Here is a 17,659-nt window from a genome sequence, read left to right as displayed (position 1 = left end):
GCTGCTTAGGCAACTATTTGGAGACAGCATACTGGGATAGAGGGACAGCTTAGCCGAACTGGTGCAGCCATTCACACGTTTGGTGGCAATGTACAGTGTGTCTGTTCTTTGCTGAGAGCACGTTTGAACTGCAAAGGAGCCTTGTAATGCATATATGGGCTTCACCATCTCACTTTAAGTTGTGTCTGGGGTAGTCTGGTCTACCTGCTACAGAAACAAAGCACATGGATAAAAGGGAGCCTTTTGCTGCTGCACACTTCCGTAGGAAATGTTCAATCAGTAATGTGTGAAAGAGCATCTAGACCTCTCTCTGGACTGGTTTACAAATAAGAGATGATGAGGACTTACTGGTTCTTTCTGTACCACTGTGCGATGGGACAGGGCTGAGCTGGTTGGTTGGTTGGATGCTGGGCAAATTCAAGTCAGGCTGTTGAGTTCTTCCACATCCAAAAACTGCTCAGAACAGCTTCATATTCCATCATGTCAAATAGCCCTTATGAGGGTTGTCTTTGAACTATTTGTAGCCTGTTTGTGCCATGCACTGATTGGCCTAAACAACTTGAGTGATTTTCCCTGCCCCTTTCTTTTAGGGTTAGTTTAATGCAGGTTTTTTCCATTCTGTAAAAATAAACCCAGATAGTAGGGGTTTTTTTTCAGTGATAGGTAAAAAGAAAAGGAGAATAAGGGCACTGGCTACCTTTAAATGAAGGCTTTACTGGATTGCTTTTGACTCCCTAATTACTGTAATTACTGATGATGTAATGCATCTGCAAATGGTAATGAGTACCTGCAAAAGAAAAACCAGTGAGGTGATGAATATTTTTGTACCCATTACTCTTTCAGTTTTGTTTTTTTATATAAAGTGCCACACCATGATGAAAATACTTGTCCTTGTCTGTCATTGTCTTGACGGCCACATCTGACAAGAAACACATCGTGCATGTTGTACATCTTCACTCAACAAGACTGATTTGTTTCTTGTGACACTCTGCAGTAAGTGTTCATGCTTCAAGTCATCAAAGTCAATCCTTGCTGCACTACCTCACTTCTTTCTGTTGAAGAACATAACTTGGAAAAGAAAGGGAATGCTGTGGCCCCAGAAGCTTTCTTATTTGGTTCTGAGGAATCAGAATACTCTCCTAGAAAAAGCTCAAGTCTTCACGGCTCTTTGATGTCTGTTAAATGCAGTAATCCAAAGACAAAATTAAATGCCTCATGAGTCATGGCATGTTAGCAATTAATTGGAGGGACTCTTCCAGTGTCTCTCTGGTACCTCTCAGTGTAAACCATCGTCCTTTTTTTGCTGGGTGGTGATTTTTCTCTAGAACTGTGAAATTAGGATGAATTCAATCCATGCCTCCTTCAAATCCACTTTTCTTTACAATTTGGTATCAGCTTTGAAAGGAAGATGTTCTTTGCTCAAAATTATGAGTTGATGTTTGAATATTAGTTGGTGGGTGTATGTTCTTGCAAGTGTTTCTCTTGTACTTTTTATATTGGCTGACTTTCTTAGAACAAAAATGAGATGGTATATAGTTGATCCTTTTTTAAAAAGGTGTCAACTTGATTTGAATTGTAACATTTAATTAAAGATGATGGAAACATGATTGGAAAAAGCCTTACAACTTTGGAACAATTAGTAAGTGTATTTGAAAGCTAATTGAAAGAAAAATGTTTTGGCTTTTTTTTCTTTTACTTCTGTCCTTCTAAGATCCAAGTTGACATCTGATGCAGAGAAGGAGTCTGTGATGATGTTTGGGAGGAATCTCCGTCAGCTGCTTCTGACCAGCCCTGTGAGGGGCCGTACTTTGATGGGAGTAGATCCTGGCTACAAACATGGCTGCAAGTTGGCAATTATTTCACCAACCAGTAAGTTTCAATTCCAAACATTTTTGGAAGGACTGATAAAAATGTATTCATTTAGAGTAAAGATAATTTCAAAACCTACTTTTTAATCGAATTGGGGTTTTTTTTTTTTTGAAGCTTTTAGTATTTTCCACACATCCTGTCGTGTAAATTCCTTTCTTCAGCTAGCTCAAGGTTAGGTTTCTGGCACCTGGATTCCAGTGACTTCTTTGGTGTTATTACTTCTCTCTTAAATAGAATTTAAAATGCCTTCTGCCTCCCTGAAAACAGGTTCAAATAATTGCGCCCCTCAGTAGTCAGCAAAGAGAACACCTGGCATTTTTACTGTTTAACAAAGAATTTGAATTTAAATACTTTCTATAATATTGCTTTGTTCATGGCTAGTATCTTGGACATCTGGACACTTTATCAGCCCTTTTTGTTTAGTAGCGTGTGTGTTAATGTAAGAAGTCAGAAACACTGTTTGCAAAACTTCTTAGTTCACATACAGAACAGAGTCTTTCCGCTGCATCCTAGTCTGTTCAGGGGATACATACCTCTTTAGGCCCATGCAAAAATTATTTGTTTTTCTTTTATTTTGTTGCTGCATTTTGCCTGAGAATATATCCACCCCAGGTGAATGTAAAGAAAGTTGTGTTCTTGAAACTTTAGAAGGCAGTAAAGGTGAGGTAAATGATTACAAGCTTTCATTGCACCATTAGCTATCAGTACTAGTTAATACAATTCTTTCCAAATGTGATAGATGGGGTGATGACAAGAGCTAGCACTGGAATTCTAGAACTCCTGTACTGCAAGTCCTTGGATTTTCTACTTTTCATCAGTCTTTACTGGATTTATAAATTGTACTACACTAGAACAATAACTCTTTTGCAGTAAATTGCTCTTTTTCTCTATGATATAATACATTATATTTACTAATAGGTTTAGATGCTTATTGCTTGTTACATGAATGTATCTGCAGGGAACTACAAAATGCATTAACTTGTTTTGCTTTGCCAGCCAAAGCATTCTTGTCCTATGCCCACCATACATTTCTTCTAAATGGATATAAAGATCGAAGAGAAAGATGGCTTATTAAGAAGCTTTCTTTGTGAATCATCAAATTAACTTTAGTAGTTCTGCAGGACATAGCTTTTGGACCTTTGTGGGTTTAATCAAGTGGATTTGCCTTTCATTCTAGGTCAGATACTCCATACTGATGTAGTTTATTTGCATTCTGGTCAAGGATTTCGTGAAGCTGAGAAGATAAAGAGGCTTCTGCTACAGTACAAGTATGCTAAAGAAACTTCCATTTGTTGCTCCTTCTTACCAAACAAAATGAAAATCTTCATTATAGGAATACTTGATTTTTGAGTGCAATAAGAATTCAATTGATTTAACTGGAAGTTTATTTTTTTTTAATCTGGTTCAGAGCTTGCTTTTTCTTTTGGTCTGTATTCATGTTTTTACAGTACATATATTTTAGAAGCAGGTGAAATCAAGCCACGGCTATGAGTAAGGCTGCATGCTATGAATGTATTCCCATAAAACTCTGTCAATCCATTTATTTTTAGGAATAGGAATTAGCATTCTGCTAAGACATAAGTTTAGCCCCACAACCCCCAAACCACTTACCAATCTTTCCCTGTTCCGAAAGCCACATTTGTTAAGCCAAGGAAATCCTGCACAGGTAGATCTCCAGATGGAATTGCAAACAGGGGCAGCATGATTAAAAGTTTGTGTCCAGCTAGTCTGTGGACAGACATCTGGTCTAATGAGTCAGCTGCTGAACTGCTACAGCATGCAGTCCAGTTTGTCTTTAAGCATTAGATTGGCTTTAAGCAAGGTGATTTGGTGACTGACTGGCTGTGGTGTGGGCAGTCAGAGGGAATGACCTTGCAAGCTGTTGGAAAGGATGATATTCCCATTAAGAAATTAAGATGCTGATTGCTTTGGCTTCTGCTCTTTTTCATGACTCATACCAGATGAGAGAAATACGAGGTAAAAGTGTTTGAGGACTGTAAATAACATTCCATTTATTAATATGAAGTATCATTTTTGAGTTTTCTGCTTGTATTACCATTGTACAATTCCTTTACAAATGAGTGAAAATTCTGATTTATCTCATGAACTGTCACATTGAAAACATGTTAAGCACAACCTGATACTTCTAGGAATATGTTTTCATTACATCTGGGCCTTGTCTTATCTAAAATCAGATGTATTGGTCATTGTTGTGGATTGAATGCGATGCATGAAAAAGTATAAAAGATATTTAAGAATAATTGTTTGTTTTTTTTAACCTGCACAAAGCTGCAGCACTGTTGTGATTGGCAATGGCACGGCCTGCAGAGAAACAGAAGCTTACTTTGCTGACTTAATTATGAAGAAATATTTTGCACCACTGGATGTTGTTTACTGGTAAGATCGCTTTGCTGGGATATTACTCATTTGTTCGGCATATTTTAATTTAACAGGTAGTTTTAGATGTAATTTTTGAAGTATTTCTTTTTGCTGCCTTGTCTGTATTTGAGTCAAGCTTGGCCCAATGTTCTAGCCAAAGAAAAATGGCTGTAGCTCTTTGAAGCATGAAAGTAGTTATCCTGAGTCAGTAAGAGGGACTCACTGAAGCATTTTATTTTTTCTTCCTGAGGTTCTCTCTGTTGCTATTATTGTAACAAAGTATGTGAGAATAGCAACAGTAACAGCTACCAACCTGTTTGGCATAGTGTATTTATTTCTTGATAAATGAGGTTTAACTACATGTGATAAAGCTTCTGTTGTCTGACTACAGTATGAAATGCTTGCTAGTCCTATGGGAATTAAATGATCTGGAAATAAATATTGTGTTAATACCGAGCAGAGAGTAGTGAAGATATTTATCCTTTTCAGACTTCAAATCTTATCCAATAGTTTGTTGAATTTAAACTAAAATATTTTTCTGCTGGTTTGGATGGAAACTGTATTTTATCACTTTCTTTTTTGCCATGCAAAACTGCAGAACTCCTCTTTTTTTTTTAATTCACACCTTTGTTTTTTTCTAAAGCATTTTTTGTGATTTACCTTGCATTATCTTTTGTGCTGACATTTAACAGCAGTATTTAGTTTTCACTGTCTTAGCATACTGAAATAAGTTTTCTATATTTTTAAAACGGTTATGGCCTTTCACTGTTCAAATTATTCTATACATTTAAAGGTGCCTTTTCTTCGTAAATTAGGAAGTGGTCTTACAGATATGTTTAACAAATGTGTTAGGCCTACTAACTTCTGTTGTGATTGAACTTGTTCTTTGTTTCTAAGATTCCCAAGTAAATTTGCACAAGATTCGGTTCCTGAATCCCTCTTATTCCAGGAGACGTAGTGAAGGTTTTCTAATTGTGATTGTTTGTAAAGGGAAGAGGCTATTCAAGCTTTTGAAAAATTAGGCATCCTCATTACTGAATCCAACACGAAAGCAGTGGATGTTTAATGACTGTAGAGAGTGCAAAACACTTCATACTGTGTGGGTTTTGGCAAATTCTTAATGTCACTATTGTTCACATCTAAAATAGTGATTTTATTTATTTATTGATCATATACTAGTTTACACAGAAAAATTTATTTATATAATACTGTGATTGTTTTTTTTCCTCACAGTGTTTACCCTTCTGATTTAATATTTTCTGCCTGTTTATATTTCAAGATGACAAAATTTTCAAAGTAGTGCTTAAGCTACCAAGTTCTTGGAGCTGATAAAAGCTCTTGTGTAATAGGAATTAGTATGAATGCTGTAAGGCAGAAGTCAGGCCAATAATTTTTTAACCTTTCACTTTCTCCAAAACTTCTGATATTTGTAGCAAAAATGTATAACTGCATTTGTTTAACTTGCCATGTTATATCCTGAAAATTAACATAATCAAAAATATTTTTATTTATTTATACATTTATGTTGCTAATGGTTTTCTTGTGCTGTGCTCATACAGCAAAGAGCTAGTCCATATTTCAGAATTTGTGTGCAGAGCCATGAGGTACTGCATGTTAAAGCAATGTGATTTTTTTTTTTTTTGTACTTCATGCTATAGGTGACATCTGGGATTCTTGAACTTTGTGTACTGCTGTCTGTGTGTGAATTGATGTATGTGAGTTTTCAAACAGGTTGGATTTGCAGTCCTTGTCTCTCTTCACATTTTGTCAGTCTGTACTGAGTTTTTTTCTAAAGACCCGGGTTTCCATATATCCCTTTCTGATAAACTAGTTTCATGTACATCTCATTGCTTTATCCAGTGTTGGGGTTTCCAGGCCATGCTGCTGAATCCTTCAAGGTAGCTACTTTTTCCTTTCTAGCTCCAGAATGCATTAATCTGCTTGGTATTTCTTAGTAACAGAAAGGAACGATGAGTCCAGCCATCCAGCCCCTACTTCTGATAATCCAGTGAAAAGCCTGGAATTTATGTCAGTCTGAGTTAAAAAATGTGATACTTGCTAAGTGAGGAGCACTTAGTGCAGTGTTACTGTTTGAGCAATAGGTGACAGGAGGTGTACACTGTGAGAACTGCTATACCTTTTGAGGGGAATTGTGAAAGGTGATTTGGAAGAATATGCTCTGCTGATCCTCTTTTTTTTTTTAAATAGTAAAGAGCTCCAGAACATGTGCTTTCAGATCACAAACAACTTTTCTGCTTCCACATACAAAGTCTTCCCTTGATTAGGTTGTTTTCTCATGACAGGCAAAAGTATGAGGACTTTGTTTATATATAGGCTAAATACAGATCTCTTATCAGTTCTGTGGAAACCTGTGTATGCTTTTGAATGAAATGATCTTTATGAATTGTTTTTCAGTTAAAATCTGTAAGAAATAATTTCAGCCATTGTTGGAACAGCTAATTCTTAAAGTAGGTCTGCTTCAGCAGGTTGCAGTTGTAAATAAAGAATGGATTTGCTAATCAATATAGTGTTTGAACTGTGGGAAAAACAAACCAACAAAAAACCCCAAATGAAACAAAACAACCTGAACACCCTAGAACAAAAAACCCCATCCAGTACTTGAACTGTAACAGTATGAGTCAGTTGCATCTAACATGATACCATTTCCCAAGCCTTGAGCTTGTCACAAGGATGCAGAGCTGCATCAAGGTGGAAGTCCTTGCCCAGCAAAACAGAGCTCAGCTCATTGCTGTGTGCAAGTTTTAGAGAATTACAAATTGTATTTGCATTGAAAATCCTTCTTCCTTAAAGGAGTCCAAATGTACAGGGGATTGGCAGATGAGGCTGGATTGTTTTACAGTGCTTTATAACCAAAATCCCACTTGACATAAGCTGTTGTTCAGAAAGGTGGCTTAAGGGGAGATACTACAGACTTTGGCTTCCTTGGCAAATATTATCAGTGGAGAATAGGATCAGGAATGATGATAAAAAAATAAAAATCTGTTCATACTTTTCTGTCCAGTTCATCATATAGAGCTTGGAATCATGCATTTCCAGGGAAATGAGCCAATAATAGAGTATGTAATTTCAGAAAGGTGTGTGCTGTTGGTGCACGCACAAATAATGAAGGCTAAAGGTAATATATGAAAAGAGTAATTAAAGTAAAAAAAACTTAGGGGCCAATACAAACTGCGTAGAGTTTTACCAAAGTTTTCCAAAGAGAAGACAAACCAGTGAAGACAGTAGTAGGAAATGAGGCATATGGCATGATTTTTCATGTGGCTTTAGAACCTGTCTGGACTCAGTGTGACAGTTTTTGATTTAAAGTAAATATTTTTCACTATTTTTGTAACTAACGTGCTTTCAGATAGCTACATCCAACCTAAATAACTGCAGGACTTTCTTTTTTTTTTTTAAATGTAGTTTCTCTTTTAGAACTATGTTTATTGACTTAGATTAGGACTGGACTAGAGCCAGGGACAGTCATATCTAGTCTTTGGGTTTTTTGTTACAAATCAGTTTTTGTTACAAGGTTCAATAAATATTCTTGATTATTTATGTTAGTTCTATTGTGAGTTCTTGCCAAAGATACATTGTATTATAACCAAAACAGATGTTCTAGTTTAGACAAGTGTATTTGTTTTAACAGGGCCAGAAATGTAAATGAAACAACATTGTCTTCAGCATTAACATGGCATATGATGAACTTTTAGGATTTCATTGGCCTTTTTGGATTAAATCAAAATCTTGAAAAAATATTTCAGGAATCTGTTTTTCTTTGATTGCTGTCAGTTTGAGGCATCTTGGAAATGAAAACTATCTGAATGACAGGTGAACTATGCTAAAGCAGGACAAAACTAACAGCTCTGTATTTGGCAAAATCAAATCACAATTTCTCTTTCAGCCTCAACAGTTTCGTTGTCACAATACCAGCATTCTTACTGGTCTGACTCCTATGTGCTTGCTACATTAATGCACACTCAGAATAAAGTATTTCAGCTTGTATTTAAAAGCTTGATAAGTGTCAGGAATTGTTAATTGTTTTCAACGTGCAGTATAGAATGCAGCCAGGCAAGTGTACTTTTTGTTGTTGTTTAGATGGGTTGGTGTTTAATTTGTCTACTTGATTTTAAACTTGATGCAAAATCCTTTTCTGCCACATACAGCAAAATCTTTTCTTACTCTCAAGACTTTATAAGCAATGTAATTAATAATGTACTGTTTAAGTTCAAACACTTCTATACTGTGACAAACAGGGGAAAGTCTGTAATGTCTTGTAAAGTTCTCATTGGGTTTTCTTTAATGTTTAAATTGTCTGCTTTAGAATACTTAGAAATGTTCTGCTAAGGTAGAATAGGACTGTAATACCTTTTGAAGTTGGACTTTGGTGGCAAGAAATTGATTTAGAAATGTTTGTTCTACAGGATTTTAGGTCCGCTTGTATTTTATAGGTGTCTGCACATGCTTTAAATATCCTTTTCAATTTAAATGTGTGTTTTATGTTGTTGAATATCTACATTATGCTCTCTCAGCTTTAACAAATGCCACTTTCAAGTTCCATGCCTCTACATTTCTAATGTTACACTAGCTTAATTCCCATTACTTTTCTGCTTCATAGCACTCGCAGTTTGAAAGGGACCTAACATTCGGGTTCACATTATGATAATTAGGTTTCAAAGCAGTGTGGGGGGATTAAGATGTCTGAAGTCTAGTTGCCGAATAAAGTTCAGAACTACTTGTAAAACTTGTTTGAGTGGTTAACAGAAGTGGTTTTATTTATTCAGTGCTCATGCAGCATTAATCCGTATTTCATCAGGTACCCACAGTGCTGTAACTCTAGATATGACCTTGGGACTTAATTTACCCCATCTCAGTTTTCCTTATTAATGTGCCATGAAAGAGCTACATGAAAGATAGCCAACTTCAAAGCACCTTTTCAAATAAAGTGGTTGATATGAATCCTCTGGTATTTAACACTGTCTGTCAAATGTTTCAGCTGGTTTGCATCCTTTTACAAGCTATTGCTTGCTGCATTAATGCAGTTGTTTCAAGTCTGTTGAGAGTATGAAGGGGGTAGGGGTAAGGGAAACTTTATTCTTTTTTCTTTTTGATTGTGTTTTCTTTAAGCTGTGATTTTTGTCTGTTAAGCTATATGACTTTATTGATGACACATTTATGTATGCACACCTACACACCTTAGATCATTAGCTGTCTGATCCAGAAGGTGGAAAGTAGTTTGGAAAGTTTCGGCTAAAGGAATACATATTCAGCAGAAACAATGCACACATTTGAAATGTGCACTGAAGAACTTTTGTTGTTATTTCTTCTCTTTCAAGTTCTGTTGAAGTCATGAGAAGTCCTAAACAATAAAGAAATAATTGGAGGAATGAACAGGTTTAAAATGTGAGTGTAGAAGACATAGTCAATGAAAACATTTTAAATTACATGGTGTTTTCTAGCCAAACTGTCTTCTGTCCCTTACTTAAAAGTTATGTTCTGTTGTGTTTATTTACCACAGCTGAATGATCATGCATACCTCAAATGAAAAATCATTTTGTATGTATTTACATTTAGAAAAGACAGTCCTGTAAGTTGGAACCTTACAACATAGAAAATTTCAGACCTAGTCATCCAGACACTTTACATAGAGATGACTTCCTCCTACTACTCCTGGTTATTCATAACTTTGGGTAGTAATTTATCTATTGTTCAGTACAACACGGACTGGAACAAGTGACTGCATTTAAGATAGGATCCAGTGCTTGTTCCTGGTGTATCCATAGACTGGTATCTATGTTGAGCTGAACCCATACTATATCCAAAATGGGAAATTCAGAGGTCATCTTTGGCTTTGAAGCAAGGATTCGCCCCTGCCCTAGCTTTAGACACCCATACCATCACTAGCTGTGTTTTTCTGAGGGGAGGGAAGGAAATAGGTGAGCAGTGAAGTTGTAGTGGGGCAGGTGAAACAGGAGATGGTAACTTCTGGCTTGCATGGCATGAATTTGAAACCTTTTGAAGCAAACTGTATAAGTGATACACTTGACAATTATGGAGCTGTCTTTGATGTTTCAGAGAAATAATTCATAGTTTTCAAGGTGAGAACAAGGACTAATTGGAAGTCTTTCAATGTAGTTAAGGAGATTATGAATTCCTTTAAGTTCAGAAAAAGAGTAAGATGCATATGGAGTCTAGATTTTAGCAATGTGAAGGCAGGGGTCAGGAAGCAAATGTAACTAGTGACAGAAATCTAAATCTTAAGGAAAAAGTCCATTTTTCCAGAACACTGGGACATGTCATTTGGCTTGTGTCCAAGGGAATCTGTAGTAAAACAGTCTTCGGGGAGAGAAGAAAGTTATTTGTGCAACTTCCCTTCTGTGTTTTCTCTTTCTAAGAGTTTTTGAAAGTTATGCATTCTCAATATGTAGATCTCTTCAGACCTTTAAGGGATACTAAAGAGAAGAAAGGGAAGATTTTAGGATGAAAAGCCATTAAACGTGTGACAGCGTGTTTAAGGGCAGTAATGCATTCTCTTCAGTTAGAAATGTACTGATCTCAAATATAGTTTTACAAATCAGATAATTACTGATAATTCTTTCCTTCCTTTGTTTTCTCACAGAGAAGCCATTTGTATTTAGGATTGCAAAATGACTTCTTTATTTTCAATTTTATGTGCTCCACTGAGCAGTAATTTGTACACAGGCTGTTTTCTTGTAGATCTCTATTGTTTTCAGATTAATAAAACAGCTTTTTTTAAGATCAGCTAGAAGTAATCTGGTATTGCAGTATAACAGAAGTCAGGTGAAGAGGGAAAACCATCCAAAAATATTTGCAAACACAAAAAAAGAACATGTTGGGAAGGTAAAACGTTACTGAGAAATGTCAGAGAAAGAAGATGCAGTGAGCAAATGCTACCATTTCTGCACTAAGTGTGCCCATCAGGTCCCCTGGGGGCAGTTTTGGCATGTGTGTACTGCATGCAGTATAGTAGGAGAGCAAGATTGGGAGTTTTCCTAAAATTCAATTAAGATAAAATCAGATTTAGTCTTAATTTAATTGTACAGCATAGAACTACTAAAACTATACTGTGAGTAGGGGATTTATTTTTTGCGTGTGTTTGACTATGTTAGTAGAAATCTTTAAAACTATTATCACTTCACACTGTGCGCTGGTCAGTGTTTCCAGTGCGATATCTTTTCATAAGGGCTTTCTATGATGACAAAATTACTCTGGCCTAAAGTCTCTTGTTCAAAGCTGTTTCCAAAGCCCAGAAATAAAGAAGGTTTTAATAGAGTTAAGGAAGATGACTAGGTCTGAAATTCCCTGGATTGCTCCACTCAAACAAAGAAGAGTAACAAAGATGTTGAAGGGCCTTGAGGGGAAGCTGTATGAGGAGCGGCTGAGGTCGCTTGGTTTGTTCAGCCTGGAGGAGACTGAGGGGAGACCTCACCACAGTCTACAACTTCCTCATAAGGGGAAGGGGAGGGGCAGGCGCTGAGCTCTTCACTCTCATGACCAGTGACAGGACTCAAGGAAATGGCACAAAGCTGAATTGGGGGGTTTAGGTTGGATATTAGGAAAAGGTCCTTCACCCACAGGGTGTTTGGGCACTGGAACAAGTTCTCCAGGGAATGGTCTCAGCACCAAGCCTGACAGAGTTCGAGAAGTGTTTGGATGATACTCTTGGGCACATGGTGTGACTCTTGGGGCTGGTCCTGTGCAGAGCCGGGAGTAGAACTTGATGATCCTTGTGAGTCCCTTCCAACTCAGGTTCTTCTGTGAAGTAAAACTAGTTAATTTCTGTGTCTGCTATTTCTGAGGAGGCAGATTACCTAACAGGCCAAAATGAAGCTTTTTAATTCAGACTGAACTGGTTTAGATTATTATTTAATGTAGTTACAACCTCTGAAGTTTTTATGTGCTTTCTGGTCAACACCGTAATGTTCTTACCAGTTTAATGTCATAGAAAGAAAGATTTCCAGAGAGATCTTATTTAGTAAAATGAACATAATACAAGATGAGAGTATAAAATGCCCACTTCTCTCATAATTGCTGTGTTTATTTGGTTCAACATCCTTTTTCTCTTGAGAGTTACCAAACCACTCTTCATTGCATTGGCTCTTACCATGTTTGCAGTATCAATAGAGATACCAAAGGATGGAACTTTAAAGTTGTTGTGAAAGGCAGGTCTCAGCACTGTGTGCCATCCTGTACTCCTTAGCGGGAGAAGGCAAGGAGCCCATTGTTAAGAGGTGTTTGAGTGGTTGCCAGAGTCAAGGGATGGCTCAAGGAATGCAAGAGGCTTGAGGAAGTGGTGCAGAAAGAATGAGAGTGCAGTCAGGGAATAGGGGGCATGGCACTTTGAAGGTCCTTCCCCTAGACAGACACACTGAAGTACAGCCTGTGGGAACTTTGTACAGCTTTGACCTCATCAGAGTTGTGTCTTCCTTGCCTTTTCAGTGCAGCAGGTTATGTCAAGAGAAATTTGCCACTCCTGTTCCCTGATCATTTGTGAGCATGAATGTACGGTGTTCAGTCCAAGCTTAAAATTGAGGCTTGGACTTCAGCTGAAAAACATGACCTAATGACAGAACACTGCTTCTCAGAGTGAGTATTGGAGAAGACTCCTAACAGCTGCATCTATGAGGTTTTTTCTAATACTATGTTTATCAATTTTTTTTTAAGCTGGAGTGAGCTAAATACCCTTCCTTAATATATCTCCAGGGTATGTTTTAAAATGCTGTCTATTCATCAAAAGGCATTGAAGGTTGGGATTTGATCTGTTAGCGGGAGGTCCCACATGAAGAAAATGAGTGAAGGATTAATAATACAAACCTTAGGTGTTCCAAACTTGGTATTGATACCGATTTCAAACAAACGAGAAAAGCTTAGACTTTCAGGTAAACTGCTGCATCAGCATTTTAAGAGCTTCCAAAATGAGCATGTGTGGCTCTGTAGTTTCAGGTGGCTTTTTTTCTTTGAAGTAACATGTGTGGTCAGCCTCAGTTTCTCTCATGCTGGAAATAGAATGTAGTCAAATTTGGATGTTACCTGATAGAACAAATTGAGGGAAAGTGACTGAGCTGAATAATGATGGTTCTTTGATGTATTTTTGATTTGCAGATCATTGATGTTTGCTGGCAGTGTAAAAAAAACACTCCAGAAACTGTAAGCCTACTTGCAGTGGGCTGTATTCTTCCATGTCCTTTTTTAAACCTCTTGGAAGTAACCTGTGAACCACAGGTTGAAAACTATTGGGTTTAGACCTGAAAATAACAGAAAGTAGAAAGTATTTTAAATAGGTGAAATCCTCCTTCTTGTTTTCATTTGCAGAACTGTAATGATGGGAATTTAATTATGGAAACTTGGAGTGTGGTTCTTGTTACTCATGTGTGCATTTTAAGCTGCTGGTCCTCATCCATTGCCTAGATGAAACAGCATTGCTCCACACTAGTATGGTATGGTCATGCTAACAACAAAATCATTGATACTGGAAGTGAATGTAAATTAAAATCATTAAAAATGTTAATTTATGTTTTGTGTCAATATGGCCTTTCTAAAATGAGTGATACTTGTGGCATTTGGGATCTTACTATTATCCTTCTTGCACATAAGAATGTCAGAAACATGTTTGTGTGTTTTAAGTGACCGTGTCATGAAGTAACTGTTGGTAATTGGCAATTGGTAAATTTTCACTAGTAAAGATTAAGAAACTTCATTTAGGCTCCTTATTATGTAAAGAAGCTCCAACAGGAATTATTTGTGAAATCCTGTCAGGAGTTAATTTAAATGGAAGCATCCAAATCTAGTGTGATTAATAGAGCATCCAGATTAAAATTATATAAATACAAGATGATTTGTAATGTACTAAGACTGAGTGTTATTGCGGTTGTATATTCTGATAGTGTTTTGTCTTCAAGTACACACTCTGTAAGAACCTAATGGAGAAGTAAGCATTTTTCCATTTGTGTGAGTTTGCCAGTAATATGTTTTTACTTAAGGTGAGATTCTGCCAAACTTCATACCTATTCATTTGTAAAACCACATTTGCTGTTCTGCATTTCAGCTCATACTCGGCTGCCTTTATTATTGTGAGATGTGATACATGGATTTACTTATTTATTTAAACTTACTGTGCTATTATTGCTGATGCTGGTAGCAGAAGCTTAGGATAGGCAGTTAGATTACATTCAGCTGCCAAACACTAGTTACCTTAATTTCAGTGTCTTCTAACTGTCAGAGAAGTACCTTTGGAATGAAATTTTCATCCTAAGTCATAAATGCTCTCATTAGTGGGGAAAAGTTTCTTTATTCTTTGAAGTATCGATACTGTTGAGGTCTGGTAAAAATGAAAAGTTTGTGGGCAGATCCTAAGTTTAGATGGAATTCTCCCCCAAAAATATTTTCAGGTCTTTCCTCAGTAGTAAACCTCAGGAAACTGCCCTCTGTACTGCTGCTAACAAGGTCCCCCAGTGCCAGGAGAGCAATTGGTACAAACTTCAAATCAAACCCAAAACAGACAAAATGCCTTGGATTTTAGGAAGATTTGAAAATTAAACGTTTATGACCTCTAGGTGTCTGACAGCCCGAGAATCTTCCAAGCCTGAAAAGCGAATGCAATGTGTCTGTCAGTAAAGCAAGAACTCTTTCCCTCTGCAGTTACCTGAAATTATAATTTCTCTTCCTGATTTCAGGCTATCTGCTCTTAGAGGTTGTTGGCAGTGCAGGAGTGAGTGCTGCCCATGTTGCACCCTCCCTTGGAGTAATTTTGTGTGATACTAAAACTGGGGGTTATGCTTGCCTGGACTCATTTAACTTTTCTTATCAACAAAGTGCATGGCAGTCTTAAGAGCTCCATGAATGACATTGAAAGAAGCCACAGCAACAAGAGATACTTCAGCACACTTCTGCTTTTTTCAGGGTATGAGAGGCAGAGAATATAGACATGCTGTGTGTCTCAAAGGGACTTTGAGTAGGTTATTTCAGCTTGAAAAGGGATTAGACTTAGGTGACTGCAGTGTCATGCAGCTGTAACTGAAGGTGCCTATTGAGGATAATTCCTTTCTATAACTGAATCCCAGCAGTTTTGTCAACGATGAGTAAGTGGAGAGAGGGAGAAATGATCCGTTTGTCGTGGTGAGTGATACAGAGGCGAGAAAGTGCTCCTGAAAGGACACATCAAAATGCACAGGCTGCATGAAGCACCTTCTTCAGTACCAGCCTCTCCTGCAGCAACAATGGGCAAGTGCAGGGGAGAGGGCAGAGAGGAGAGAGTGATGTTGGCTTTCTTGTTCCTTTTCAGTTTTGGGGGCAGATTGGTGTTGTTTGAGTGACTCCATGTACGGTTGTAAATGTAATCGCATCCATCTAGCAGTTCTGCGTGTTTGGATATTTTCCTTTCCTTCTAATACCTAATGCTCCTGAAAGTAAATTTGTTGCTCATGTAGAATAGAAGTAACATTTTTGCTTTAATCCTGTTTGCAATTGCAAGTAATATCAGAGTTTCTAATGGAATCAGATTTTTTTTTTATGTAGCAACAAATACTATTCAAACAGCTCAGTTGTCTGTGGATGTTTCTCAATAAAAAGCCTGGAGGTGGGGGCGAAGATGTCTGTCTATAAGCAGTTCTGGTTATTGCTTATAATAACTTGGCTTTTCCCATAAAAGTTCTCTCTCAAACCTAATTAACTTTTACATTTTCTAAAACTTCTTTGGCAGCCAAGGCATCATGCCTACTGCCTGTTCAGTTCTTTTATTGGGTTGAACTAGAACTAACATTTAGATAGAATACATTTTGACATTTGAATTTGACGTAAATTCAAATGTTTCAGGGAAACGTGCATCCTCCATGGGTGATTCTCTTGTCAGCATTATGATGTACTGTAAATATACTTTGTAAGTGGGCTTTCAGTAAAATCAGTGATGCATTTATTGCTTGTTCCTGGTCTATTTTTCCTCATAGTATAAAATCACAGCTCCAACTTACTTTTTTTAAAATTAAAGTTATTTTCTAGAAGTTTGTCATTTTTAAGTAAATCAAACTGGATATTCCTGCGTTACTTCTCAGTGATTATCTCTCTCCAAAAGGAAATGTTAGCTCTAATCTTCTGCTGTTAGAGTAAATAGAAAGAGACATTGTCAATTTGAATGTTTTAAAATGAAATAATTTCAATATCATGATATAGTATCTTTTTAATATATCCTGGTTTTCTAGCTAACAAGAACAGTACAAAGACTTTTAAAGAATGTTTAATTCCTTTTAAAGGAATACTTAGGGGTCTCCTATTGACTGTTCCTCTTGTTAACCCCTGCTCCTGTGGGGAATTGGCTCTGCCATCATCTTCCTGGCTTTGTATGTGAGTGTCCACAAGCACTTGGTGCTGCCTTGGTTGTAGCTTTCTCCTTGGGGGAGCTGGTTGATGATCTCATGGCCTTTCTGGAGAAGACCACTCACTGGAAAGTCTGAGCTCATTATTAGGAGATCAGTCTAGAGGAAATTATTTTTCCTCTTTCTGGCTTCTCTTTGGTAAAGCAGTTACAGTAGATTGTAGGTTACTGGACTTCTTACACTAACAGGAATAATGTTTTCTGATTGAGACAAGATTTTGAGCCTGGGGTTGTTCTGGTGCTATGTGAGAAGAAAAAGGTGGTGGCACCTAATTCAAAGCAGATTCTATTCAGTTTTATGGTCTGTAGGAAATTTCTTCCAGGTTTTTATAAAGTAAAGATACAGATGAAATGTTGATTTGTGTCAATATATTTTATTTAGTATGCAGTGCATAAAATGCAAAATTGATTATTTTTGGTTTGACTGTAAATATCAGCATTAAGAAACCAAGCTAGTCTGTGGTTCATCTTAGGTTGTGATAAATTAAAAGTTATAATACAGTGAACTTTGAGTGAGATGCTTTCTTTATGTAAATTGTCTTTGGGTCATCTGAAATACCAGTTCTAGCACTCAATACAGGTTGAAGTCTTAGTGATTACAACAGGTCTCATCAGAATTTTAATGGAGTAATTATGGTTTGAGTTCACGTCTATTCCTTACTTATAAAGTATTTGTAGGTTAGTTTCTGTTGGATTTAATGACAGAATACAAGTTTGTGGTTTCTTCTTTACCATGCCACCGTTAATATAATTAAATTGCATAAATCACATCTTGCACGTGATGATGGTGATGTTGTGAGCTTTTATGAACTTCAGAGGAAGTCAAGACTTGGAGCTTGTGAAATGTGTTTGTTCTGGTTCTCAGGGTTTGATTAAACTCAAATCTAGCACATGCCAGTTTGTGGTATTAGTAATCTTAAAGCATTATTTATATATTTTTAAGAAAATATTTCAGCATCTTGACAGAATTCTGAACATGCGTATCTGTGGCTAATTTTATAAAATAATTTCCAAATATATAGT

General features: G+C 36.9%; 1 protein-coding gene across 4 annotated transcripts in view; it reads left to right on the top strand.

The window, feature by feature from the left end:
• SRBD1 (S1 RNA binding domain 1) overlaps window positions 1-17,659 on the top strand; it is a 126,623-nt gene that overhangs the window by 31,339 nt on the left and 77,625 nt on the right. For all 4 annotated transcript variants that reach the window (XM_042051704.1, XM_042051702.1, XM_042051705.1 and 1 more), the window contains 3 exons: window positions 1,712-1,869; window positions 3,047-3,137; window positions 4,159-4,266. In XM_042051704.1, the coding sequence (XP_041907638.1) occupies window positions 1,712-1,869; window positions 3,047-3,137; window positions 4,159-4,266 (357 nt within the window). The remainder of the gene's footprint in view (window positions 1-1,711; window positions 1,870-3,046; window positions 3,138-4,158; window positions 4,267-17,659) is intronic.

This window comes from Corvus kubaryi, unplaced genomic scaffold (genome assembly GCF_017639235.1).
Source record: "Corvus kubaryi isolate FWS band 111438036 unplaced genomic scaffold, C.kubaryi_AGA036_p1.0 76, whole genome shotgun sequence".
NCBI lineage: Eukaryota > Metazoa > Chordata > Aves > Passeriformes > Corvidae > Corvus > Corvus kubaryi.
The sequence above is the reverse complement of the archived record's forward strand: the minus strand, read 5'-3'. Positions and strand labels throughout refer to the sequence as shown.